Here is a 27,163-nt window from a genome sequence, read left to right as displayed (position 1 = left end):
CTTTTTCTCACCCAGTTTTAAGCCTTCTGCACAGCTGTTTCTTTTTTAGTTAAAGGGGATTTCAGGTATCTTGATATTGATGACTAATCCTCAGGATAGGCCATCAATATCAGATTGGCAGAGGTCTGACACCCGGCACCCCTGCTAATCAGCTGGTTGAAGAGAAGGCTACACTCCGTAATAGCACTGCCTTCTCTTCATTGCATCAACATCGGAGCGGTGAGCAAGTGTAATTTCAAGTTCACTTCTATGGGACAGTTCGTTCCTATACACTTGAATAGGAAGGAGCTGTCCCATTGAAATTAATGGTATGGCTTGTGATTACACCGGTTTACTGCTGCGATGTCAATGACGAGCAGGTAAATAATGAAGGTAAGGCTGTGCTTGCCTTATCTTCAACCAGCTGATCGTCAGGTTAGGGGAGCCGGGTGTCGGCCCCCCGCCGATCTGATACTGAGCTTTGTAGCATATGTATAGCTTTGTCCTCATTGGACATTTTCTGTAGAAGTGAGCCAGGTTGTTATGCCATATTAATAAGAATGACGGCACATTCTGAATTGTCTTTTATATTTATGATCTTGTCAAATGCAAGCTTTACACAGTTCAACATTTTGTAATAATTTTCAGTAGTACATACATGGGGGAAAAAAATCAAAAAGACAAATAGTCATATTGCTTAGAGATTTTACATTACTTGAACCTGTAGAATATTACAAGGATTTTCCCACCATCACCATCTTATAACACATCTTACAATTATACAATAAAAGATTGCAATTCATATTGATAACATTTTGGGTTACATTGAAGTTTAACACTGTTGACTTTGTGTTTGTTGTTGCCTAGCAACCACCAAGGCTAACGGGTGAAAATTCTTTACAGGTGGCTTTGCAGAAAGGGGCATTAGCCATTGCAGAGGTATTATCCATAGCAAGTGATCACTGATCAGTATTCAAAGCAACCAATCAACAAGGATGGGACACCATACATTGCAGAGAATGTGTCCACACATTTTTATTTAAAAAGTTGTCCAGGATTATGAAAAAGCATAGCTACTTTCTTCCAAAATCAATGCCACAACTGTCCATTGATTGTGTCTGGTATTGCAGCTTGGCTCCACTGAAGTGAGTGGGACTGAGCTGCAATACTGTACATGTGGGCAGTTTTTGAAAGAAAGTAGCCATGTTTTTTTTTTAATCCTGTACAACCCCTTTAATTCCAAGTAATACATTTATCTGATGGCTTTGCTTGTTACTTTTGATATTTATTATAATATTCTAATTGTTTACGGTGTGTATACATGAACCTACATTAATGAGCACCATTTTTATGATATATTTCTAAAATGGCTCTCATCCAAAATTACCCTTTTCATTAATGTGTCCTGATGACCCTTAAAAGTACATATCTGCCTGTACTGTATACAGTTGGTGGGTACCTTTAAAGGTTAATGCACTTAAATGTGGGAAATATTAGAAATGATCATGAGGTGAACAAAAAAGGCAATTAGTCTTTGACTTGATTATTATTAGTTGTAATAATATAGACAATCAGAATAGCTATGCACATTTTGAAAATAAAAATACATTTTTTTTTAAATTCTACACGCAGTACTTGCCCTGTAGTTGATATGCCCATGCTTATATGGATATCAGGTATGTAAGAATCTCCAAAAACCATTTTGGTAGCATCAGGACTTGTACAATGACCGTTCAGTAAATGTGGATTGACTAAGTCATTTCACATTGGAATATATAATTTTTTTTGAATGAAGAATGGACTATGGAACTTGCGTAGACCAGTCGTTGCTGAACATCATCTCCTGGTTGAATGAATATGAATATCAGCAGCAACTTGAGTACGAAAGGATGCTTATCTGTGCCATGAACACAAAACATCTTATATATATTATTTGCTTGGCTAGTTATTTTCAGGAAGCTCTAACATAGACCCCAAAGGGCAAAAACTTGAGAAACATTTTTTGATACAGTCACTAAAGACACAGAGGCACAGAAGAGCCAGTTTTAACGCTAGGATAAAGGTGAAAACTCTGTATAGAACTTGATGTATCTTAGTATTTCCAATGTCTTAGATGTTCATACCACAAAAAGGTCAAAGTTTTTTTAATCCCAAAGCCTTATAAAGTGATTTTTATTTGATCAGTCTGATATGGTCAGATCTCGAACTTTCATCTGTAGAATAAGTCTCCTACAGATTTCAAAACACTTAAAAATATGTATGTTAATAATACAGATGTGGAAAATAAGTGGACCTCAAAAGCCCTTTGAAGTGTTTTCTCTTTTTCTTTTTTAATCAAAGAGCAGCCCAGTTCACCTACTCAGTCCAATAATGAATATATAAGTGCAGTGGGTGGACATGATCCACAGGTCTGTGCCAGAATAGGAATCCTAGATTGCACATTCCATAATTGAGTGTAAAGTGCTATGGCATAAAATTTAAATGACAGCTCCACCTTTACTTTTTTTCTTTTTTCTTCTTTTACCTTGCTGAGCCAATGTTTTTGTACTGACACATTAGAAGGTGTTTAAAAGTTTTCTTAAAAGTGGTATTGCAGAGAGCATAACAAGCAGGGTTGATGGTACTGTTGATATAGCAAAGCCAATAACCAATTGTCCATACTGTGTTGGGCACACATACGTCACAAAAAGTGTTGATTAAAACCATGACATTATAAGGTGTCCAGGTTATAATGAAAGCTAGGAGTATAGCCAAGATAGTTCTTGTCACTTTCTTTTCTCTGGAGGGTGGAATTTTCTTTTTGGCTGGTTGCTTTGTCATCTTTACAATTTTCCTTGCCACAATGTTCTGCTTATCTTCTCCATTACGACCATTTGTCCCAGCGACAATCTCTATGGTGGTGCCACTTGTAGACCCACAATCACCCTTTTGGGATTTAGTAACGATTCTTATACATGCCAGCTTGGAGTTCTCAACTTTTGGAATGGTTTGAGATCCTGAAGCTTGAGGACCATCTTTGGCACTTCCATCTTCCTTTGCATTTGAACCTACCGCGCTTACAGATGTGGAGTCGTTGGAGATCTCTTTTTCCTCTCCTTCTGTTTGGACACAGTTTTCAGTGACAGAATCTCTGGAGGCTTTCCCATTCTGGATTTTGCTGTGCTCTAAGCCATCTTCAATTGCCGATAGGTTGTTATTGTTTGGTTTAACTATTTTTCCTTGGACGTTGCTTGGAGATATGGGATCTTGATTGGTGGTTGGTTCCTTCTTGTCTTTCTTTATTCTACTCTTACTAGCACGAGATATTTGCCAATATAATATGGTCATAATAATGACAGGCAAGTAGAATGCAGCAATAGCAGTGCCAAATGTGACTGCAGCATTGGAGAAGAACTGAATGTAGCATTCTCCTTCTTTAACCGTTCGCCCACCGACAATGAATTGCCAAAAAAGTATAGCTGGTGCCCATAGGATAAAAGACAGCACCCAAGCTGCAGCAATCATCATGCCAGCCATTTTTGTGGTTCTTCTCACTGGATAGGTCAGTGGTTTAGTTACGCAAAAATATCTGTCAAAGCTGATGATGAGTAGATTCATGACTGAGGCATTGCTGACAACATAGTCTAGAGCCAGATACAAGTCACAAACTACAGGCCCTAATGGCCAGTAACCAATCACAGTGTACAAAGTATATAGGTTCATGGAGAATACCCCAATAATTAAATCAGCACAAGCCAAGCTGAACAGAAAATAATTGTTGACAGTTTGCAGATGCCGATTAACTTTTATAGAGACCATTACCAGGATATTTCCAATAATGGTCACAAGGCTAAGGGATCCAGCTACAATGACAATGAACACAACCTCCACAGTCTTGTAAGGACTCCCCATCATGGTCCTGTCGTCTGTTGACACATTAGCGAAACTAGTGTTATTCATGGCTGCTTCTCAGGTCAACTAGTGGTTGACTATTTCCTAGTTACCATTTAAACCTGTGGACAAGAAAAGAATACATTACACAAGAGCCACAAGCAGAGATATATCACAAATTCATCTTAAATAGTCAGTCTCCAGGTAAACTATATAAAGAATGCGGTAGTATTTAGAGTAGTGTTTTAATATAACCTCTTAAGATCAATAATCAATAATGGTTAAAGGGTTAATAAATATTTCATTTTAATTTAGTCCCTCTCCTTTATGTGCCAAGACAAAATCTGTATCAGAGGAGACATTTGAAATTCGCTCTTGTCACTATTGGCTTTAATTGACCAGATACGAATCTCAGAATACCTACAGGTGATACTAGAAATGCCCATTTGTGGGCTCAATTCAATAGTATTCGCCCCCTTTGAGGACAGTGCTGCAGTAGGCTCAATCGAAGAGAACAGGATAGAGGACAGAGTGGTCTGGCACATAGAAGAGTTGTGGACTGAGTGGTCTAGCACATAGAACATATGTGGATAGAGCAATATGGTGCCAAAAGACCTGTAGAGAGTAGTTTGGTAGTGGTTAGGTACATGGGATACTTGGAGAGGGAGGGGTCTGGCATATAGGACATTTGGAGACGTATTAGGTAATACAATAGTTGGAAAAGGAGTAGTCTTGTGAAAGTTTTTAAACCTTTCAGAATTTTCTATATTTCTGAATAAATTTAAACTACATCAGTAGTCATAAAAGTAGATAAAGATAACCAGATCAAGCAAATGATCACATGTCTGTGTGAGACAAAACTATATAAACCTTTGCGTTCAATATATCATATGACCCCCCCCCCCCCCCCCCATGTGTAGCAATAACTGCAATTAAACATTTCTGGTAATTGTTGATTAGTCCTGCACATCGGCTTGGAGGACTTTTATCCCATTATTCCGTACAAAACATCTTTAACTCTCTAATGTTGGTAGGTTTCCTCCCATGGATTGTTTGCTTGAGGTCCTTCCACAACATTTCTATTGGAATAAGGTCAGGAATTTGACTTGGCTATTCTGAAACTTTATTTTTGTTTAACCATTGATCGATAGAACGTGCGTAGGGTTGCATGGCCAGTTACTATATCACAAAACCGCAGCAAATGCAGTAAATCTAAGTGCAGTTTTAAATGCCTTTTTAAATGCAATTTTGTCTGTGTAGTTAAAACAGCTGCCAGAAAAATAGAAACTTAGGAGTAGTTTTATCAAACTGGTGTAAAGTAGAACTGGACTAGTTTCCCAAAAGAACTAATCAGATCCCACCTTTCATTTTCCAAAGAAGCTGTGAAAAATGAAAGGTGGAATCTGATTGGTTGCTATGGGCAACTAAGCCAGTTCTACTTTACACCAGTTTGATAAATCTCCCCCTTAATGCATAAGTCCAAAGGCATCTCCAGCAATGAATGGTGCATTGGATGATTGGAAAGATCACAGCATGAACCATCTGACTCTGATTTTCCCTCAAGATTTATTCACTCAAGTGTGTGGATCTGCAAGGAAAACAGACAGGACACAGACAACATCTGTTAGTGGTCATTATAAAAATGCATCTATGTTCACAGGCTGGAACACAAACTAGTTTAAGATCACTTGTTTGAATAAACCCTAATTCTTTCTGTATGCTCTTGCTCTTACCCTCTGGCCGCTGTGTTTTTTTTTCTCTTTGAGTTATACTGAGGACCTTTACTACTTTTATATCAGTATGTACATTATGGAATGGTCTGCAGTGTTACAAGCAGATAAATCATCTCTACTAGTTGTCAATGTACAGTACATGGGTCCTACCTGAGCGTTTTACAGCGCGTTCCTATGTGCTGTAAAACGCTCAACAAGGAGAAACCAATGATTCCCTATGGGAATGGTTCTCACCTGGGCGTTTTACAGCGCGTACGATTGCGCTGTAAAACGCCCGACGCCCCAAGAAGTACATGAGCTTCTTTGGGGCGTCTTGTCACGCGTCCCCATACATAGACTTTCGGGAACGCACGACAATGGGCGTTCGCTTGTCTCTGTATGCGCGATTGTAAACACCGGTACAATCGCGCATACAGAGCGCTCCATCGCGAACGCTAAGGTGCGAACCCAGGGTTACTGTTGTTAGCTACAGCACCAAGTCAGGGGAGTCAACCCTTAAACTGCATTCCTGAAGAGATTATTGTTGCATCTGTTACATTAGCTGTAGCTGTAGTAAGCATTGTAAGAATTAAATCTCCTGACTTGTAGATACAATAAACAAAAGTTAGTGACAAGGAGATAAGTGAAGCAAAACTAAGGTGAAAGAATCAATATAAATGTTTTCTCTACGAAGTGCCACCTCCCTCCTTTAGGTGTCTTGTCGTAAATATGGTCCTGGATACTACCACCACTGTCTTTCACAGATGGGTAAAGGTTTTTATGCTGTAATGCAGTGTTTTCCTTTCTCAAAACATAACACTTATTAATTAAAGTATACCTAAACTTTCATATAAACTTATAAAAAAGTATTCTAAATGTGATGGAAACTTGCAAAATCATGTACTAATGTAGTATGCAGGCTTTTAGCAAAGCAGAGTGAGCGCAAGCAGGAGTTCAAATAGCACATCATTCCTCCTGCCTGTGTCTATTCTGCTAGAGCATCTATACCAGGTTTTTGCAGAGCGGGGCTGGGACAGGTAGGAACAGGGATGTGTGTTTCCGCCTCTACAGCACTCATATTCCCATACATCCCTGAGATGTCAGCTGTGTATGAATTCTAAAGTATGATCTGAACTTCAGGTACTTTTTTTTGCTAAGAAAAGTGCAAAATCTTTAGAGGTGGTTTTGGAACCTTTTCCAGCCCATATGAGCATCAACAACTCTTTTTTTTGAGGTCCTCAGAAATCTCCTTTGTATGTATGTACCATGATACACTTCCATAAACATGTATTGTGAATAGTGATGAGTGCCAGGTGCCATATTCAAATTCGCAATATTTCACGAATATTTTGCTAAATATTTGTGATATATTCGCTAATTCAAGACTTCGTTATATTCGTACAATGCTATTCTATTGCGAAAAATCGTCAATGAAATATTCGTGTGTGCATGGACATTTTTCGAATAAGATAAACTATATTAAATAATGAAGAATATTGTAATTCAGTACTGACTAAGATATTTTAGCCTTCTCACATTGGCCCACAAGTAATGGTCCATTACCGGCCTGCTTTTTGCTTGTGGGCCAATGTGAGAAGGCTAAAATATCTTAGTCAGTAATGAATGAAAATATTCTTTAATATAGTATCTTATGCAAAAAATCTGCAATTAAATATGAGCATTAATCGAATCGCGTAAGGGCGTTAAGCAACTTTCCTATTGGATTGGCTTGGTAGAATTGTCAAATATGTAGAATATAGCGCTATATTTGTAATTTATGAATACAGCGCTATATTCTACATATTCGACAATTCTACCAAGCCAACCCAATAGGAAAGTTGCTTAACGCCCTTACGCAATTTGATTCATGCGCATATTTAATTGCCTATTTTTGGCATAAGATAAACTATATTAAATAATGAAGAATATTCTAATTCAGTACTGACTAAGATATTTTAGCCTTCTCACGTTGGCCCATAAGCAAAAAGCAGGCAGGTAATGGACCTTTATTTGTGGGCCAATGTGAGAAGGCTAAAATATCTTAGAATATCCTTCATTATTTAATATAGTTTATCTTATGCCAAAAATATTAATTAAATATGTGCATTAATCGAATTGCGTAAGGGCGTTAAGCAACTTTCCTATTGGGTTGGCTTGGTAGAATTGTCGAATATGTAGAATATAGCGCTATTACATTTACTATCACTAATGGGTTCAGATTTAAAAAACACGAATATTTGTTTTAATGAATATATATCAATATATTCTAAATATTCACGAATTATCGAAGTGCTGATATTTGCAAGAAAAATTTGCTATTCGAATATTTGCGCTCAACACAAATTGTGAAGATCAGAATTTGATAGATCCCTGTTTTTTTAATAAAACGGGCCACCCAGTCAAACCTTATTGCCATCCTATTGATTTACAGTAAAACACCTGACTATAATTCCACCTTCAAGTTATGTGCTAATCCTAAAGGTTCACATACTTTTGCCACTCACAGATGTGATATTGGATCATTTTAGGTCAGATTTATGCAGAAATATATAAAATTCTAAAGGGTTCACAAACTTTCAAGCACCACGGTATATACTGTAAGATACTTAGAAAGGGAGTAATATGGCATACAGGACAGTTGGAGTGGTCTGTTATATAAGATAGTTAAAGGGGTGGCTTAGGATGTTGACAGTTGGAGTAGGAGTGATTAAGTATAATATAGATAACAAGGGAGTGTTCTGACATAAACAGGTAGGACTGTTAGATAAAGAGCGGTCTGGGATGTACTGTAGAATGGTATAAGAAAAAATAGGTTTGGCATATACTGTAGCACAGTTGGAGAAGAGGTGGTCTGGCATATACTGTAGGATAATTTGAGAGAAGTGGTCTGGCATATTGGGCAGTGGAAGGAGTGGTCTGGCATATAGGGCAGTGGAAGGAGTGGTCAGATCGGTATATACTGTAGAAAAGTGTGAGAAAATGTGGTCTGGCATACAACACAGTGATAAAAGGAGTAGTCTTATGGAAGTTGTCTGGCATAGTGGATAACAGAAGGATGGTTAGTCATAAAGGATAGTTGAAGTCCAGTTGTCTGGATATATATTGCTAGAGATGAGCAAAGTTTAAAAAAATTCAATTTGGATGCTTCGCCGATTTTTTTTCAAGAAATTCGCTTTATCCTTAATTTGTCATGAAGTGTGTTAAATCCGCTATATCCAGGTTTGCAGGGAGAGTATAACTTGGTGAACATCATCAGCAACGTGCATAGCTAGCCCTTTCTTGTATTGAAACAGTTACTGTGACAGGCAGGTGGACACCCCAATAACAGTAGAATTAGGGTACTTTTCTCACTTCCGGTATTGAGTTCCGTCCTAGGGGCTCAATACCGTAAAAAACGAATCAGTTTTATCAGGATGTCTTCAGTTCAGTCACTGTATGGTTTTTGGATGGAGCATGCTGCGGTATTTTCTCAGTCCAAAATTCTGGGGTGTTCCGGAAAAATTGATCCGGTTTTGCAGTCTGCGCATGCGCAGACCTTTTAAAAATGTGAAAATATAAATACCGGATGTGTTTTTCTGGATGACAACCGGAGAGACGGATCCGATATTGCAATGCATTTGTGAGACGGATCCGCATCCGGATGCGTCTACAAATAGTATCCATTTGCATACAGATTGCCGGATCTGGCAGGCAGTTCCGGCGACGGAACTGCCTGCGGGAATCCAGCAATGCAAGTGTGAAAGTACCCTTAGACAGCTTATTCACCCCAATTTGAAAATTAAGGCCGAAAAGAATTGCTTATCTATTAAAAAAGAAGGACTCTGTTCAACTAGATAGCTCTGTTCCCTACACAGATATTGATGAAAACTGCACTGTTTCCTATGGATCCTTTTAGCTTCAGATTACCGTTCCTTCACTGTCCCTGCAGTCTCCCTATCCTCTCCAAATAAAAGCTTTTAGCAACACTGTCCCTAGAACTTGTCACATTTCTTCCTATGCTCAGCACACAATGAAATGGCAGATACCGCACAGGATGGGGCTTTTAAAGGGCTGTGACATCACAGGGCTGGCTAGCTGCTGATTGGCTGTCTGCATGGAATTATGGGTGATCTCATGCTCCCGGGCTTCTTACTTTCACTTTATAATACATGTAGCCACCATTTTAGGAATAAAAACAATTCGTTACCACAAAGCAAGAGGAAATTTGGATTAGTTGTGAATCAAAATTTTCCTAAACTTTGGATTGAATTCCACTTTGCTCAACACTATATATTACATTTAGAGATGGAGTTATCTAACATATAGAACAGTCGAAGAAGTAGTGATTTGATATAAAAGACAGATGAAGGAACAGTCTGATATATAGGATACTAGATAGATTGTTCGGACATATAGGACAGTTGGAGAATGAGTGGTCCGTTATAAATGATAATTTGCAAAGGAATGGTCAGGCACACCCATTTTAAGGAGGAGATACTTCTCTGAACTATTAATGTGCAGGAAATACTGTAGATGCCAACCTTGTTTATTACATTAAAGGGATTGTCCGAGATTTTGATATTAACGGGCAATCCTCAGGATTGTCCATCAATATCTGATTGGTGGGGGTCAGACGTGGGGGTCAGACTACTAGCACTAACGCCAATCAGCCAGTGATGTCACTTTAATTAATTAATTGGTCACATGTCCTATGCACAGCTCAGCCCCATTCAAGTGAATGGGGTGGAGCTGCAATACCAAGCAAAGCTGCTATCCAATGGAAGGCCCTGTGCATGGTATGCTATGAGGCCACGAAACTCACTGGAGTGCAGTGTCCTCCTCAAGTAGCTGATTGCCAGGGTTACTGGTATTTTGGGACAGTTGCTGAAGAATTGGCCTGGCATATAAGATTTTAGGAGATGGAGTAATATGGTATATAGGGAATTTGGGGAAAGCGTTATCTGGCATATAGGGCAGTTGGAGAAGAAGTGGTTTGGTATATAGCACCATTGGAAAATGAGTGGTCTGTCATATTGGACAGATGGAGAAGGAATAGTCTATGGATAAGTTGGAGAAGGAGTGATCTGGAATATGAAATTGTGGGTAAAGATGTGGTGGGGCAAATAAGGTAGTTGGAGACAGAGTAATCTGGGATTTAGGATGATAGGAGAAGGAGTGGTCTGGTATATAGTACATCTCGATAAGAGGTGATCTTAACATTTGAGAACAAGTGTTCTGGCATATTGAAGACACTTGGACGTTTGAGGAGTGGTCAGTCATAGCACATTTGGAGAACAAGTGGTCTGGTTTATAGAAAAAAAGAGTAGTCTGGCATATATAGCAGTTTGATGAGTGGTCATATAGCACAGGTGGAGAATATGGAGTCTGCATATAGTAGAGGAGGAGAATTAATGGTTTGGTACATGTATATAGGACAGATGGAAAAGATAGGTCTGGCATACAGAGCAGTTGGAGTAGTCTGTTATATAGGACAGTTGGAGAACAGTGGTGTGGCATACCGGATACAAAGGAATGGTCTTGCATACAAAATGCAAGAGTAGTTTTGCATATATAACAGTGAGATAAAACTAGTCTGGCATATAGGAAAGTTGTAGAAGGAGACAGTAATCTGGCATATAAAACATTTGTAAAAAACATTTAGAGTAGGTGTTTGAGATACAGAACATTTGGAGATAATGTAGTCTGGGTTATAGATCACCATGAGGTGTGGTCTGTCATATAGCACAGTTGAGGAACAAGTGGTCTGGTGCACATTATAGAAGGAGTCCTCTGGCATACAGTATTGTTGGAGGAAAAGTGGTTGGGCATATACTGTAGAATGGTTGGAAATTAAGTAGCCTGGCTTATAAGAGCTCTTGGAGAAAAATAGATCTGTCATATAGACTAGATGAAGAAGGAGTGGTTAGTCATATAGGACAGTTAGGTAAAGGTGGGATAACGGACTGTTGGTGAAGGAATGGTCTGTTATATGTATAAGATAGTTGGCATATATAAATAGGCTCGGACTGGCTCACAGGGGAACAGCTGAATCCCCCGGTGGGCCCCTGAGCAAGGTGGACTCTTAGTCCCCCACCCCCTGGCACATGGTACAGTAGACTGATTACACTACATGTATATACGGATACCAGCCTATGATTGTATAAAAACTGTGTATATTATTTAACAAACCATCCACTTTATTATTATACACAAATTGGGTGGTGGAGATGACTTCTAGGTAAGAGGCAGGCTAGCCAGTATCCTCTTTACCCTGGGACCTGAACTCTCAAAGTCACTGCAGGGACCCCCATAATCCATCATCTTATAGAGTCTTGCTGCTGCCACGGTATGAGCAAATACATTTTACTGGCACCCCAGTCCGACACTGTATATTAGGCAGTTGGAGAAGTAGTGCTATTGAAGAAGAGGTTTATCTAAGAACATAGGTTACATAAAATGCCCTGGGACTGGCTTTCTGCTTACATTATATGTTATTCTCAAACATCCATATTGGCTGCCTGCCTGGAAAGACACAAAGATGATAAAGCTATGACGATACCCTACATGCTGAGGTCAGGTAGTCACAATGCTGGTAGCCACAACTACTCTGAGTGCAACACATTTGCTCCGTATCTTTAGACCATAGCATTTACTATTCTTAACACCTATGTGTGCCTGCCTCAGTAAAAACGCATTGTTTAGTCTGCGCACAAGAGATATTTACCATAAACCGACTGCTAAGGAAGAAAATTGAGCAACATGCAGGCATCGCACATTACCCACGTAACAAATGGTAATTGCACAGTGCAAAACCATTGCTTTATTTGCACTGAGCTGAAGGTTGCAATGTGATTGTTTTCTCAGGATTTTGATGGCTGAGTACTCATTTAAAAGGAAAACAAAAAATTCTTGTACACATAAAATTGGTCAAGAATATCCTTGCCCATTATATCAAATGACAGAACAGCCGAGTGAAAGCAAGCGGAAAATAATAAGGAAAGTGCAGACACAAAGGAAAGGATCGCAGCTTGTAGATTGGTGTCATTTTTTCTCTTCTTTATGTTAAATTGCAATCTTTTTAGAGCTCTCTGATCAGGACAGGCTGTAAGTACACATCATATTCCTCCCATATAGGGGCATTGCTAGCAACTGCCACCAGGATCATGTGTCCCCGGTCTTTGGCTTGGTGCCCTGGATCTCCTGGCACCATCGATCATCTTGAAAAGTGAGTAATTTAAGAGAGTATATATTAGAAAGCTGAAAACATCAATTTATGTGGTAGTCCATTCACGGCCTATGTTTAAAAGAAGCCATTAATGTTTGTCGACCGCAGAATGACAGACTGATCTGGTCGTGATGTTAGTAAGGGCAGGTTTACATCTGCGGCAGGTTAACTCTGGCAGAGGAATACGCTACCAGAGTTACTGTATCTGGCATTGGTCCCCATTCACTATCATGCACAGGTATTGCTGGCAGTTACGCCGGCAACCCGCATGCTCCCCGTCAGATCGCGTTATAGTGATCAGGAGGTACCTGGCAGTGCCCGGTGGTGTTCAGCTATGCTGGATATAGCAGCTCCAATACTATGCTACTCTGCCGGAACAGACTACCAGAGTTACCTGCTGTAGAAGTGAACCTACCCTAAAGAACATATGCCTATGGCTAATGGCAGACTATGCAGACCAGAAATGACCTAACAAGAGACGCAGGTACATTTTGAGCTACCACATTTTTCTGGTGATCACAACTAGTCTTGAGTGAATTGAGCTTCGAATCATAGATGCAAAGTCGATTTGTTCAAAAACTTTGATGTTAGTGCTGTTTCCGACCAGCATTAAAGTTTATGGGCTGCGTGTAGGCAAAATTCATATTCCCCAAGTTACTGAATTAAATCAGTATTACTACCGTGAAAATAAGGCAGGGTCTTATATTATTTTTTTCTCCGAAAAAAGGGTTAGGGCTTATTATCGGGGTAGGGCTTACTTTGGCTCCATGAACAACAATCACACATTTCTACTTGAACAAAAAAACAGGGAGATTCGGCGCAAGAGATGACAGGGTGCTGATTCGTGGAGGCGAGGGGAGGGAGCAGGACGCGCTCACCACCAATCGGCACCTCCATCTCCAGGCAGCAGAGAGGAGAAGGACATCCTCCTGCTGTCTCATTGTTAGAACGTGCGGGCTGGCGGCAGTACAGGGTAGAGAAGCCATCCAGCCTGCCCAGCGATGTACCCATACGGTAGATGGAAGCACGGCTGCCAGCATAATTTTGCATTTAGTGAAGCCGCCAGCCTGAAGGCCCTCCTGCCCGCCTCCGATCAGCTGGGAGAGCGGAGATCTCCGGCGCCGAGGTCCTGTCCGCCCACCCTGGCAGCTCAGGAGCCATTAGTGAGCGCTCCTGAGCTGCTGAATCACCCACACTTCCATAAATATAAAATTTATCTAGGGCTTATATACTCCCAAAACCTTGCAAAATTGGGCTAGGTCTTATATTCGGGGTAGGGCTTAAATTTCGGGGAAACATGGTATCTGCCTCTTTAAAAAACATTTTTGAATAGGAATCTGAAGTCAGGTTTGGTACTGGCTAGTACCTCGGTACCAAACCCAACTTTGGATTCCTATTTTAAAATGTTTTTAAAGACGCAGATAGGAATACCAAATTAACAAGACTACACACTTAAGATTTCTTTACATAAAATCAGAATTTTACTGCTATGTTCTCCACTGTCTGGTTCTCCTCTTTTTAGGTGCTGACCTACAGTAGCAGAATTATAAGGTGAGAACATAAAAGGCTGGGACTTTGGGAAAACATTCAGTTCTCTTTGATGGCAGTCTAAAAGAAATCAGCTGTCGTTAAGTGCTAGTAGGCGCTCACACGGGAGACTCATCCACCAGGATCCTGACAGGTAGAGTATCTCAGCTGAAAGGTCATGAGAAACGCAAAAAAAAACAATGCTCCTCCACAATGTGATCCATGCTAATGAGGTTCCATGGACAACGTGTTACATGTAGTGGAGCCCTCTGTCGCCCTTCAAATCACCTTTACAAGAACTCATCTCCACTCAGAATAATTACATGTGCAGAGCAGGCAGCTGTAATGATGAAACTGTCTCTTTTGCCCACAAACTGCAGGGTTCCTTTAGCAGATATTATTATCTTGAATGGGAGTTTAGCGTGCTGGGGAGTGTTAAAGGAACAGGTAACAGCTGCTCATGTCAGCTTCATGCACAACATGACGCCATACGTTATGTTCGATGAGAACAGAGGAAACGTATAATGAAAAAAATAAATGGTATTCTACCCGCGGCACATCAAAGTACTTGCAGGATCATCATCACAGTTATATAGAATCCTAACAAAATAGATCACACCGCAGAGCTACTGGCTCCTATACTGAAACCTAAATTCATGCCACAATCCAGCATGGTTATGGTTTTTTGATATTTTAGATTTACCAGTGGTATTTTATGCCCCCTATTGGTTGGAGGTAGATTCATTTTTAATTATGTGAATTTTGTGTATTTTGCTTTTAATGGTATTTAGTTGCCCCAAGAAATATTCTACATGTTTCAACCCAACACCTGAATCGGAATACTATTGTAATTGCATTTAATTAAAAAATTTGAATATTAACTGAGGTTTTCAATAATATGTATCTGTAAAGTGCCACCTGCTGTTTGTTCTTTTCCTTATTTCTCTGTCCACCTTACTGAGGAGGACACACATGCTCAGTTCTATCCTTAAACTGCCACCAGCAATATCTTGTGTTAGGAGCTGCAGCAGAAAGGACATGCCTCCTGATTTAATTAAAAAATTTGAATATTAACTGAGGTTTTCAATAATATGTATCTGTAAAGTGCCACCTGCTGTTTGTTCTTTTCCTTATTTCTCTGTCCACCTTACTGAGGAGGACACACATGCTCAGTTCTATCCTTAAACTGCCACCAGCAATATCTTGTGTTAGGAGCTGCAGCAGAAAGGACATGCCTCCTGATAAAGGACCTGCCCCCCCTGATAAATAACATGCATCCTGAGCTGCAGGTCTGAAATAGATCTACCAGAGCAATTGGATAAATAAAAGAGAAGTGGTACAGAGCTAGATTTAGCTTTGTTAAACATAGATTGTGATGCACTCTATGATGTCTAATTTAATTTTATTCTGGTAACCATGAGATAATCCCATTAATAAAGGTAAATTTTCACATTTTGGAGTTAATAAACTTTTAGAAGCAGCTTGAAACATCCACACATCTAATTACCCATAACCGGAGATCCTGTAGCCCCATCTTATTTTTATAACATGAAGAACAACATACTCTTTAGTGCTTTACATACAGTACACTCCTCAACATTGAAATTTCACCACCAACAAGGACAAGCTGTAGAGTTAAGCAAATCTTGGAAGTAGCATCCTAAGCCTAGGGTGGCAAACAATGTCTACACAAACCACCAGAGGGCATTTGCACAACATTGGGCTATGAGCCAGATGTCTAGCTACAGGTGTTACAATGACCTCACACCACACTTCTGAAAGGCTATCATGGTGCACATCAAGACAACAATGAAGTCTGGAATGGAGCTCAATCCTCTTCAACAATGAGTCCCACTTTTCTCTTGGATGCAATCATAGCAGGAGATTGGTCTGGAGATCACGTGACCTTCACAAGGGAATGTTACACTGGTCCTCCTCCAAGAATTATGGTGTGGAGTGGCATAATGAATGGTAGCCAGACCCCTCTATGCTGACTGAAACTTTGCACCATGACTACCAAGGGTACCCTGAATGCTGAAGTTAAGAAAGGTGCACCCTTCCCAACCACCATACAACCACAACTATAACTCCATTATTATTAAAGCTACTACCTCTGAGTCTGGGACTATGACACACATTTAACAGTTTCGCACTGTCTACATTACAAGTGTAACTAATGTACTTGAAAGGAATCACATTTTGACTTACCAGCTGCCACACTATGTAGCCTTAGCCACATGCTAATCATCATAATAAGATCACCTCAGTCACTACTATAAAGCCAAATTGGACAAGAGTGTTGACCGTGAGTTTGTGCTCCTGAACTTCAAGGATCGTAGAAATCTATGAAGCTGTGAGTTTTAATCCATTGAACCTGTGGTCAGTTGCATAGTTTATACTCCAGATGTAGAAGCCTTGTGGTTACCCTGCAACAAGGTCAAGATCCCTCTCTAGTTAAAGGGTACATACCAGGGGACTGCTGGGTAACACCCGTAGGATTAGCCCAAAGTCAAACTGGTTGGTTTACACAGTGGTTCCACACCTACTGATCATTACACTGGCACTACCTGCAACACTGTGAGTTGCTATCAAATGAAAGAGAAGTAAAGGGGAGATGTTGAAAACAGCTGATTGATAGAAGAATGGGATGTTGAAGCACCATCAATCTGATACTGATGACCTATCCTGAGGACAGCTCATTATCTGGAAACCTAGAAATCCCCTGATGACCATGCCTGAAAAGACCTTAATAAGCAGCAAAATTGTTTGTCTCTTTGCATTTCAGCAGCCATAACTTTTTTATTTTTTCAATGATGTGGCTGTATGAGGACTTGTTTTATGTAGGAGAAATTGTAATATTTTTGGCACTGTTTGGAGGTACACATAAATTACACTGATGACAACTGATGCAATAGGATCTGTTTTATTACTGGATCCCGCTTTTTTTCTCTCTCTCTCTTCTTCTGATGGAACACAAGAACGGAAAGCTAAACTGTGATGTGACCTGAGCCTAACCTGCTACATTATATAGATACTTTATTATGTGGATACCTAATATCCTGTGTACTTTCTTATTTATTCAAAGGAGTTGGATGGTGGATAAGAGTCTGGTCGTTGTGGTGACCTGCATCTAACGGACTCCAGTGGATATGCCATAAAAGTCTTCCCTGCAGTCCTATGTAACACCACAGATAACAATGCCCAAACTCTATGAGTGTAGATAATGTAGTGGATGTTACCTGAAGTCCTATGTAACACCACAGTCTCATTCCTAGATGGCACTTGCAGTCCTGTGTGCAGGGCTTAAAGCTAGCGCCACATCCTCTTTCTTGCTGTGCTGTTGCTGTGATCTCCTACTCTTCCTATGAGGACACAGCACCAGCGCATCAAAAAGTATCAAGCGACGCCAACTTTGAGGCCCGAAGGGCACTGTGGACCTCATTGAAGTCGGAGGCTAGGCCTGCAGTGATGAATGGGTCTTCAGAGGCTCTGAGTGGGGGCACTATAAAAACTATGCGGCTATTCAATTCTATGGGGCTCCGGCAGCCATATGGAGTTGAATGGAGCAGCAGAGCGCATGAGTGAACTTCATTCCATTCAGTCGGGTAATACAAGCCCCAGCTCCAACATTCAACATTCGGACCCCCACGATCAGACACTTATTCTGGATAGGGGAAAAGTTGTCTAAATGTAAACCCCTTTAATGTATGCACAATACAATCTACTTTGTAGCAATTAATAACATTGTTTATGTATTTTTTTTATCACATTATTTATAACATTCTTTTAAAAATCCCATTGCAATATGTGATTACAATTTTAAAACTGTATTCTTATACATTATATTCTGCATCACTATGATGTAGGCTGTGGTTAGGGTAACACTAGTTGCCTTAACAGCAGCTGACTGCAAAATGTTCCCCCAGTCCCCTTAGATCAGGCATGTCCAAACTGGGGCCCTCCAGCTGTTGCAAAACTACAACTCCCAGCATGCCCTAATAGTTGTAAGCTATCCAGGCATGCTGGGAGTTGTAGTTTTGAAACAGCTGGAGGGCCGCAGTTTGGATATGCCTGCCTTAGATCATGCCTAGGTCCCCAATGACAATCAAAGGGTTAAGAGCCAGGATCAGAGCTTCCTCTGACCCCAGTTGTACATCCTCGGTGGCATCCTTTAAGATCCCGAGCTGTTAGTAACTACTGGTTCCTAGAGAAACAGCTCTCCAGGAGCCACTAAACCCCATTTACTACAAAAGAGGTAGCGACAGACTGAGAAACTGCATCACCTGCCATCAAAAGACTCAGTGGTGAAGGTTTAATAAAGTGGATTATTCTTTCTGAGAAAATTCCTTTAATTGTTTTTAAAGTATTAAATGTTGTGATTTAATGTTAAAAGCAGGTGGAGATTTATCAAAACTGGTGTAAAGTAAAACTAGGTTAGTTCCCTTAGAAACCAATCACATTGATACTTTCATTTTCAAAAATGATAGATGGAATCTGATTGTTTGCTAGGGGCCAGTTCCTTTACACCTATGTCTCCCTCTTTATGTATCAAAAATGGTGGTGTATGGAAAACAAACAGTTAACACTAGCAGTGTTAGCCTAGTTTCCAGAGTGATGGCCTCCTCCTGCCCCCTGACTGTAGAGGCAAGACCTGCATGTGTGAAGTCCTGCCAAGTAAGCCCAAAAAGAAGCCTGATCCAGAAAAAATAAGACACACCTCAGACTGAAAAGCTGCCAAAGAACAACCTGAGAGACTACCCCTGAGGAGAAGAGGACAGACATTCATAGAAGCTCTAGAACCATCAAGGTTGTGCTGGATTCAGATGGTGAGGTACCGCACATTATGGCAATAAGACTTAACTGTGTGGAAAGAGTATATTGCTTCAGTGCCCACCACACTTTAAGACCGGCCATACAAATCTAAGATCTGCATCCTGAAACCAGGAACTGTAGAAAGAATTGATGAGAATGGAATTTCATGCCTGTGGTTATTTGGGAAGATTGCAAAAGCAAAGTTAGAGTAAGACTCGGGGAGGACTACTAACATCATTGCTGCTCCTATACACCATTATTGAGAGGAGCCTACTCTGTAACTGTACTCCAGAACTCTGCCTATTGCTGCTATATGAACTACTACTCTCATTATCTATTCAATATAGAGAGACTTTATTTGTTGCAGTCAGCCCCTACAGCCACCGTGATTCACCATTACTCCTTTCAGTTGACAGTTACCACTCCCTCCTCGTAGCGCTCCCCTTTGTGGGTCACTGCACAGGTACAGGGCACACCCCTTGAGAAACTATGCAGTGGCTGCAAAGCCTGGTAACCTAAATGAGAGTTGAGCTGCAGTACCCCGGCATGGCCACCACACAGTGGATGTAAAGCACCCCCGAATAGGGAACTTGCAAAAAGGTCTATTGTTGTTATGCTAATTTATCTAACGTGATGTTCTGATTTACTACATTGTACAATTGATGGTTTTGTATGGATAAATCAGGGTTAACAATCCTGACTGCCCCTTTTAGAAGATAGACTTAGGTCCTCCCCTAGTTCAGTGAGTTTGAGTCTAGCTAAGAAAGAGATAGGAGCTGCATGCACTCACTCCTCAGAAGACTAGGCGTGACTCACAGAGAATCACCATCTCTGAGAGATTTACAGCAAGAAGTCCATATGTTAAAGTAATGCAGTCACACATATCCAAAAATATCCAATAAAAAAAAAAAATCACTGCAGCCATAAAGATTAATCCAATATTAGCAGGCGTCTATGGCTCCAGCTCCCGACTCCCAGGCTTCCCCTCCACCTTCCACCTGTCATTCATTTTCCCAGGAACCAAGAATTGCAGGTCTTTTATAGAGACTTAATGGAAACTAAATTAAAACGGCTAGGTGACACAGAGATGATTTAGCAGTGAGGAGATATGGGTGAAAACTTTTGATGTGAAAAGGGTCTTTTTGGGACCTGCATGACTCATCGGCGTCTGCGAGATTTAGGAGGCTGCAGATAGCAGGCAGCCGCTCACAGGAGTAATAAAAGCTGGAGAGACAGCAGAGAGAGCAGCATTTTTCATTAACGAGAAATTATCATGTGAAAAAATAAATCCACTCTCATTGCAGAAGCCACATTGTAGAGGCAGGCGCTGGATGTAAGCACCACGTGCGGTATAAGGTTATTAAAGCTGTGCGGTAATAAATTGCATGCTGTCTAATAAGATGCATCTGGAGCTGCTGTTATTCCACACTGTGATCAAACTTACAAGCAGTATAGATAATGTGTATGTATATATATATATATATATGAAAAAGCCGCGGCACATCCCCTCCCAACAAATAAATGTAGTGTCCTTTATTCAACTGAGCAGCCACTCGAGTAGCTATTTGGGTGAATAAAGGATACTACTTTTTTCACTTGGCTTTTTTCCTTTGGTATGCAACAGATAATTGGTCTCATCTAAACTGCACGCACTGCGCTCATCTGTACACCGACAGTGCTGCCCTGATTTTGGACTATATATATATATATATATATATATATATATATAGGAAAAAATTGGCAGCACCGAAAATTATAATATAAAGACTGAACGGGTGCTATGTCCTAGGGCATAGGCTAATAGCCCAGGGAGTGCTGTCCATTTATATATATATATATATATATATATATATATATATATACACACACAGTCAGGTCTATAAATAAAGGGGTATTGACACAATTCTAACATTGTTGGCTCTATACACCACCACAAGGGATTTAAAATGAAACGAACAAGATGTGCTTTAACTGCAGACTGTCAGCTTTAATTTGAGGGTATTTACATCCAAATCAGGTGAACGGTGTAGGAATTACAACAGTTTGCATATTTGCCTCCCACTTGTTAAGGAACCAAATATAATTGGACAGAATAATAATCATAAATCAAACTTTCACTTTTTAATGCTTGGTTGCAAATCCTTTGCAGTCAATTACAGCCTGAAGTCTGGAACGCATAGACATCACCAGACGTTGTGTTTCATCCCTGGTGATGCTCTGCCAGGCCTCTACTGCAACTGTCTTCAGTTCCTGCTTGTTCCTGGGGCATTTTCCCTTTAGTTTTGTCTTCAGCAAGTGAAATGCATGCTCAATCGGATTCAGGTCAGGTGATTGACTTGGCCATTGCATAACATTCCACTTCTTTCTCTTAAAAAACTCTTTGGTTGCTTTTGCAGTATGCTTTGGGTCATTGTCCATCTGCACTGTGAAGAGCCGTCCAATGAGTTCTGAAGCATTTGGCTGAATATGAGCAGATAATATTGCCCGAAACACTTCAGAATTCATCCTTCTGCTTTTGTCAGCAGTCACATCATCAATAAATATAAGAGAACCAGTTCCATTGGCAGCCACACATGCCCATGCCATGACACTACCACCACCATGCTTCACTGGTATGTTTACGATCATGAGCAGTTCCTTTCCTTCTCCATACTCTTCTCTTCCCATCACTCTGGTACAAGTTGATCTTGGTCTCATCTGTCCATAGGATGTTGTTCCAGAACTGTGAAGGCTTTTTTAGATGTCATTTGGCAAACTCTAATCTGGCCTCCCTGTTTTTGAGGCTCACCAATGGATCTTCTCTTGTTGACTTTGACACACATACACCTACCTCCTGGAGAGTGTTCTTAATCTGGCCAACTGTTGTGAAGGGTGTTTTCTTTACCAGGTAAATAATTATTTGGTCATCCACCACAGTTGTTTTTCGTGGACTTCCGGTGTTTCTGAGCTCACCATAAGTTTTTTTGGCCACGCCTAATGTTTTTGCTATCTCTCTGATGGATTTGTTTTGTTTTTTTTCAGCCTAACGATGGGTCGCTTCACTGATAGTGACAGCTCTTTGGATCTCATCTTGAGAGTTGACAGCAACAGATTCAAAATGCAAATAGCACACTTGAAATGAACTCTGGACCTTTTATCTGCTCATTGTAATTGGGATAATGAGGGAATAACACACACCTGGCCACGGAACAGCTGAGAAGACAATTGTCCCATTACTTTTGGTCCCTTAAGAAGTAGGAGGCACTGCTTCCAAACTCCTTTTTCAAGCTAGGAAATGTATTGTTGGACATTGGGGAGGTAGTGTGGTTCCCACAATTAGGGAATGGGAGAAGATCACTAGATCCTCACTTGCCAGAGAGGAATTCCATCTGATAAATACCAAGAAAAAACATAGATTTGCCAGAATATGGCAGAAATGGGTAACATAGCTTCCTTCTGGGAGATGATGGGTGTTGCAGGTGGGGCCGAGGGGAGTGGGCGCGATACAGGGGACATAGATAGGAGGAAACTTCTTTTTTTTTTTTTTATTGTTTTTCTATATTCTTTTGAGCAGATAATGAATGTGGGATGGGGAGGGGAGGGAATATAATGTTATGTATTTAAAGATTGTTGTAATATTGTAATATTGCAGTATTGATATATGACTGTTTTTTAAAGATGGTTTATATTGTTATATGAAGTAAAACATTTATTATAAACAAAAAAAAAGTAGGAGGCACAAATGCAAACTGTTGTAATTCTTAGACCGTTCACCTGATTTGGATGTAAATACCCTCAAATTAAAGCTGACAGTCTGCAGTTAAAGCACATCTTGTTTGTTTCATTTCAAATCCAGTGTGGTGGTGTATGGAGCCAAAAATGTTAGAATTGTGTCGATGTCCCAATATTTATGAACCTGACTGTATATACTGCAGGGTATCTCTTTTTAGAAAAGTATCAGGAAATATGACTTGTGTATCTATCTATCATGTCTGCTGTTTCTTGCCCACCACCCTCCTGCTGTCCCCTGAGGTATGTGGGTGGAGATGCCACGCTACTTACCATGCCATCTGGCATCCAGGGGCAGATTGGCCATAAACCCTAGAGGAAAAATCCTCATGGCTGCTGGCCATGTACATACTGATCTGATGCTCTCAGCTTTAATTAATGCTAGGACCATCTGATACTTTTGCACCTGGCCAGCAGCCCCAGGTACCCTCCTGAATTCAACTGTATCACCATCCTCAGTATGGTGATACGCCAGTATTTTATGCTGCACTATGGTATTCGGTTTTGCTTGGGCGGCATTTTGGCTGCATCACAGTGTTGCTGGCCCTACCTTCTTCTGTTGTCCCTGCCTACTTGTGGCTTGTGTTAGCCCTGTCTACTTGTGTTATCCCACCTTCTGTCAGTTTGGACTCGCCTACAACATGGGGCCACTTTTATTTTTTTTTCCATGGCCATTTTAAGTTCCCGGTCCGCCCCTGTTGGCATCTGTGTCACCGACTTCCTCTCCATGCTGCTGCCTTCATGCTCCCACCTGATCCCATCGAATCTATCTACACCACTGTAGATGTGCATACCATATAAAGTGTAATAAGTTACATCATTATTAATGATAAAACATATTAGGTTTTATAAAGAAAACACTGTTGTGACAAAAAAAAGTGTATCCATAGCCACCTATTAGATCATTTTTAGTACCAGCCCCACCAGCTGGAATGTGACTGGTTTTTATTATCCATTATCCTAGAAATCTATAGTATGATGCCTCTTTCCAGGACTAGATGTAACAATGGCAGCTGGCAGCCGCCAGCGTGCAGCACATCCTGCTATGTACCTCAGTCGAACTACACACAAGGCTCCTCTTCTCCGCTGCAGGCTCCGGACCCGCTTTCCTGTACTGTCGCGGGCGGCAACAGCTTCAGTTGCACCTTGTAGGAGCCGCACGCGTCCTGTTTCTTTAAGGGTTCGTGCACGCCCCTGATTCCGCCTTCTCGCCAAACCCGGCCAGGCACCACCTTTATAAGGGTGCTTCCCCCTTCCTGTGATGCCTGAGCAATATTGTAGTTTTCTACAGCGAAGGTTCCAGCTTGTTGTTCCTGTGTTATTATCCTGCTTCCGACCTTAGCCTGTATCCTGACCTCGTCTCTGCCTGATCCTCCTGTACCTCGCTGCTCTCAAGTGTATGATTCGGATTGTCGACCAATCCTCTGTCTGCTGTTCAGCTTGTTACACCTGCTGCACCTGAGCTATTTAGCTCTGCTGTTCTAACAGCTCCAGCTCTAGTGAACCACTCACTCAGCTCTGCTTCATCTGACTTTGCTGCTGCACTCCTTCCATCCAGTGACAGCTCGCTCCACCTGCCTGTATCCCCAGTGCTTGCACTGGGGCGTTCTGGCCTGCTCAGCCAGCTGCCAGTTAACCGGGACCACTCTTGCGGTAGCGACCTGGTGTCTCCCCTGCAGCTAAGACCAGCTTCCGCATCTTGGAGTGGGATAAAGGGTGAAAACCAGGGGAACACTTAGATTCCGCTCCCAAGTTTGGCCCAAAGCCAAACCGGTAAGTGGCACAGCGGGTCCATACCCGTTGGAGCGTTACACTAGAAAGTCTATTTGGTATGGAATGATTAAGTGTGTTGTTCTATTTATTGGCAGGGCTTCCATGTTCGTTCAACACTTGGTCAATTATTTGTACATTGGAACACTAGACATATGTTATTTATTTAAACCCATAGCAAAAACTACAATGGATCACCATTTAGATGCTGGTATTTAGTCTCCCTCCATCCTTTCAATCAAAGGGGAATGGTGTGACTTTCTACATGGTCTGGTCTACTCTGATTTGTCAGCTCACATTACAGTACCTGGAATCTCTCCCCACCTATTAGGGGATGAGACCAGACTGAGGTGGGTTTTAAGTCTCTTGGACTCAATCCATAAGAGGGTTCTCACTTTCCATTCAGCTCCTCAATGTGAAGTGGGTCCTCTATTTCTATGGGAGCCTAACCTGAAGTGGATCTTTCTTTTCCATGAAACCACAACCTGAGGTGGGTCCTCCCTCTGTATGGTTTATCAACTCGAAGTTGGTCTGTCACCACCAGACATCTGAGAAGCTCTGACAGACGTCTAGAACCTCCTCCTTGAGGTTCCTTTGTTTTGCTTTCATTTTCTCATCTCGTTAGCCTCTCTCAGCTGTCATGTAGTTGCACTGATTGCATCCCTTTAAATCCTTTTCCCATAGTGCATCACTTTGCGGTTTATACAACTTCCTGGAGTGTGTACATGCTGTTCCTACTTCTCAGTCTTCTACAAGATAAGTTTTGTTCATTTATTTGTGTTTTTCTGTTTGCTGGATCCCAGGTGACCCTGACTCCCTCCGTATCTAGTGTAGGGAGCCGGTGGTCGTGTCCCCTCACTATTATAGGGTGTTTAGGTGTTATACAGTCGAGGTACGAGGATATGCGATCATCTACCATTGGGATTTTCGCATAGGCTGAGCAGTCAGGGAGAGAGCCAGCTCTGATGCAGGGCTCTCCCTTTTGTTCCTTAGTTTTGGATCCAGTCAGTCGTATATTAATTTCGTCTTTTCTAGTTTCCAGCACACCTTCCGTGACATGGTCCCTACATTCTATGGCCTATGTATGGTTTGTTAACCTGAGTGGGTCCTCCCTCTTTACGAACTTAAACCCTGACGTGTTTCCTACCTTTTCATGGCCCCACAAACTGAGGTGGGTCCTCCATCTTTTTGGGTTACCAACCTATAATAGACTATCCCTCTCCATAGGACTGATGGCAGTTGCCTCTCTGGTAAGTGCACTCTGGATCCCGAGAACCCTTTAAAGTTAAAATGAGTGAAAAAGTTAGTCCTAAAGCAATAGCCGTTTGGACTTTATAAAATATATGGGTATATGTTTACACTAGATTGCCATGAAACACACTTGACAGATTAATAAGCAAGCATGACATGAAAAAACATGCATGATCAGATCCATGACTGAAATGATCTGAAACAATTCAACAATCTGAAGAAAAACGACATCCCTTACAAATGACATGGTGGAACAACTGCACTGTGTGTGGCGTCGGAATATCCGAGTCTCCTCACGTTCCGTTCTGCAGTGCAGAGAGAAGTTGGTTAATGCACAGCTAACAATATATTAACTTCTCTTTACAAGTGAATAGAAGTAAATACATTGCTAACTGCGTGTTACCTCATTGTTCTTCATAGTCCCCCGTGGTGAGAATCACAGTCTTCTCTTCCTCTTCCCATGCCTAAGAGTTGAGTGAAAACTTCTAGGATTGTGTGATCTACAGTGTAAGAACTGATGAGCATGCAGATGGGCAGAACAAAGATGAGTAGTTGGTGCTGAACAGATGAAGAAAACTACTAATTATCACATATTTTGTTGTACTGTTGTTGAATGGACCCTATCTGAAATGGGAGTGGAAAGCTTGACTGGTGGAATGCTTGGTTCTCATAAGGCAACCTTCAATGGAATTAAGGATCGTGCTAATTTCTGTCCTATAGGAACTAAACTATATATGGTCCACTATGTGAGGGATCATTTTTTAAGGCCTGCAGTGTAGTTCCTCCCACGTTACTATACACCCTTAATAAACACAACTTACGAAACACAAAAATGAAAGGAAAGGCTAACAAGGGAAATCCTTCTGATCTAGGCTATTGTCTTGTGTCTACAACAGTCCTTGGCCTATCCATCAGTTAATGTGTAGTTATAACTTAAAAACATTAAAGACCTAGGAGATATTTGATGTAGTGGTTTGCTTCAGGCCACTTGACGGTCTGAAACGTGTAAACTCTTACTTAACAGTGAAAACAGAGCAATTCAACTCAAAATTCATGATCACTCATAATCTGCACTACAAGCTGAGCAAACATATGTAAGATCAAGGTTCTCAACTACAATACAACACAGGACAGCCACTCTGGTATAAACTACTAAATTACCTAGTAATGCCAAGGTTAATTGTCCCTTACTTCTAAAGCCTGTATTACACAGTGTGATTCTGCAGACGATTATCAGGAAGAAAGCACTCTTTCCTGGCAATCGCCTGCT

The 27,163-nt window shown here is 41.0% G+C and overlaps 1 protein-coding gene across 3 annotated transcripts in view; it reads right to left on the bottom strand.

Annotated features, from left to right (window-relative positions):
- Window positions 1–667: 667 nt before the first annotated feature.
- Window positions 668–27,163, bottom strand: part of CHRM2 (cholinergic receptor muscarinic 2) — a 221,052-nt gene continuing 194,556 nt past the window's right edge. For all 3 annotated transcript variants that reach the window (XM_044281234.1, XM_044281233.1, XM_044281235.1), the window contains one exon: window positions 668–3,971. In XM_044281234.1, coding sequence (XP_044137169.1) covers window positions 2,500–3,918 — 1,419 coding nt within the window. In that variant the 5' untranslated portion in view covers window positions 3,919–3,971 and the 3' untranslated portion in view covers window positions 668–2,499. The remainder of the gene's footprint in view (window positions 3,972–27,163) is intronic.

This window comes from Bufo gargarizans, chromosome 2 (genome assembly GCF_014858855.1).
Source record: "Bufo gargarizans isolate SCDJY-AF-19 chromosome 2, ASM1485885v1, whole genome shotgun sequence".
NCBI classification, from domain to species: domain Eukaryota; kingdom Metazoa; phylum Chordata; class Amphibia; order Anura; family Bufonidae; genus Bufo; species Bufo gargarizans.
Note: the sequence above shows the minus strand (reverse complement) of the source record. Positions and strands in the feature narration are given on the sequence as shown.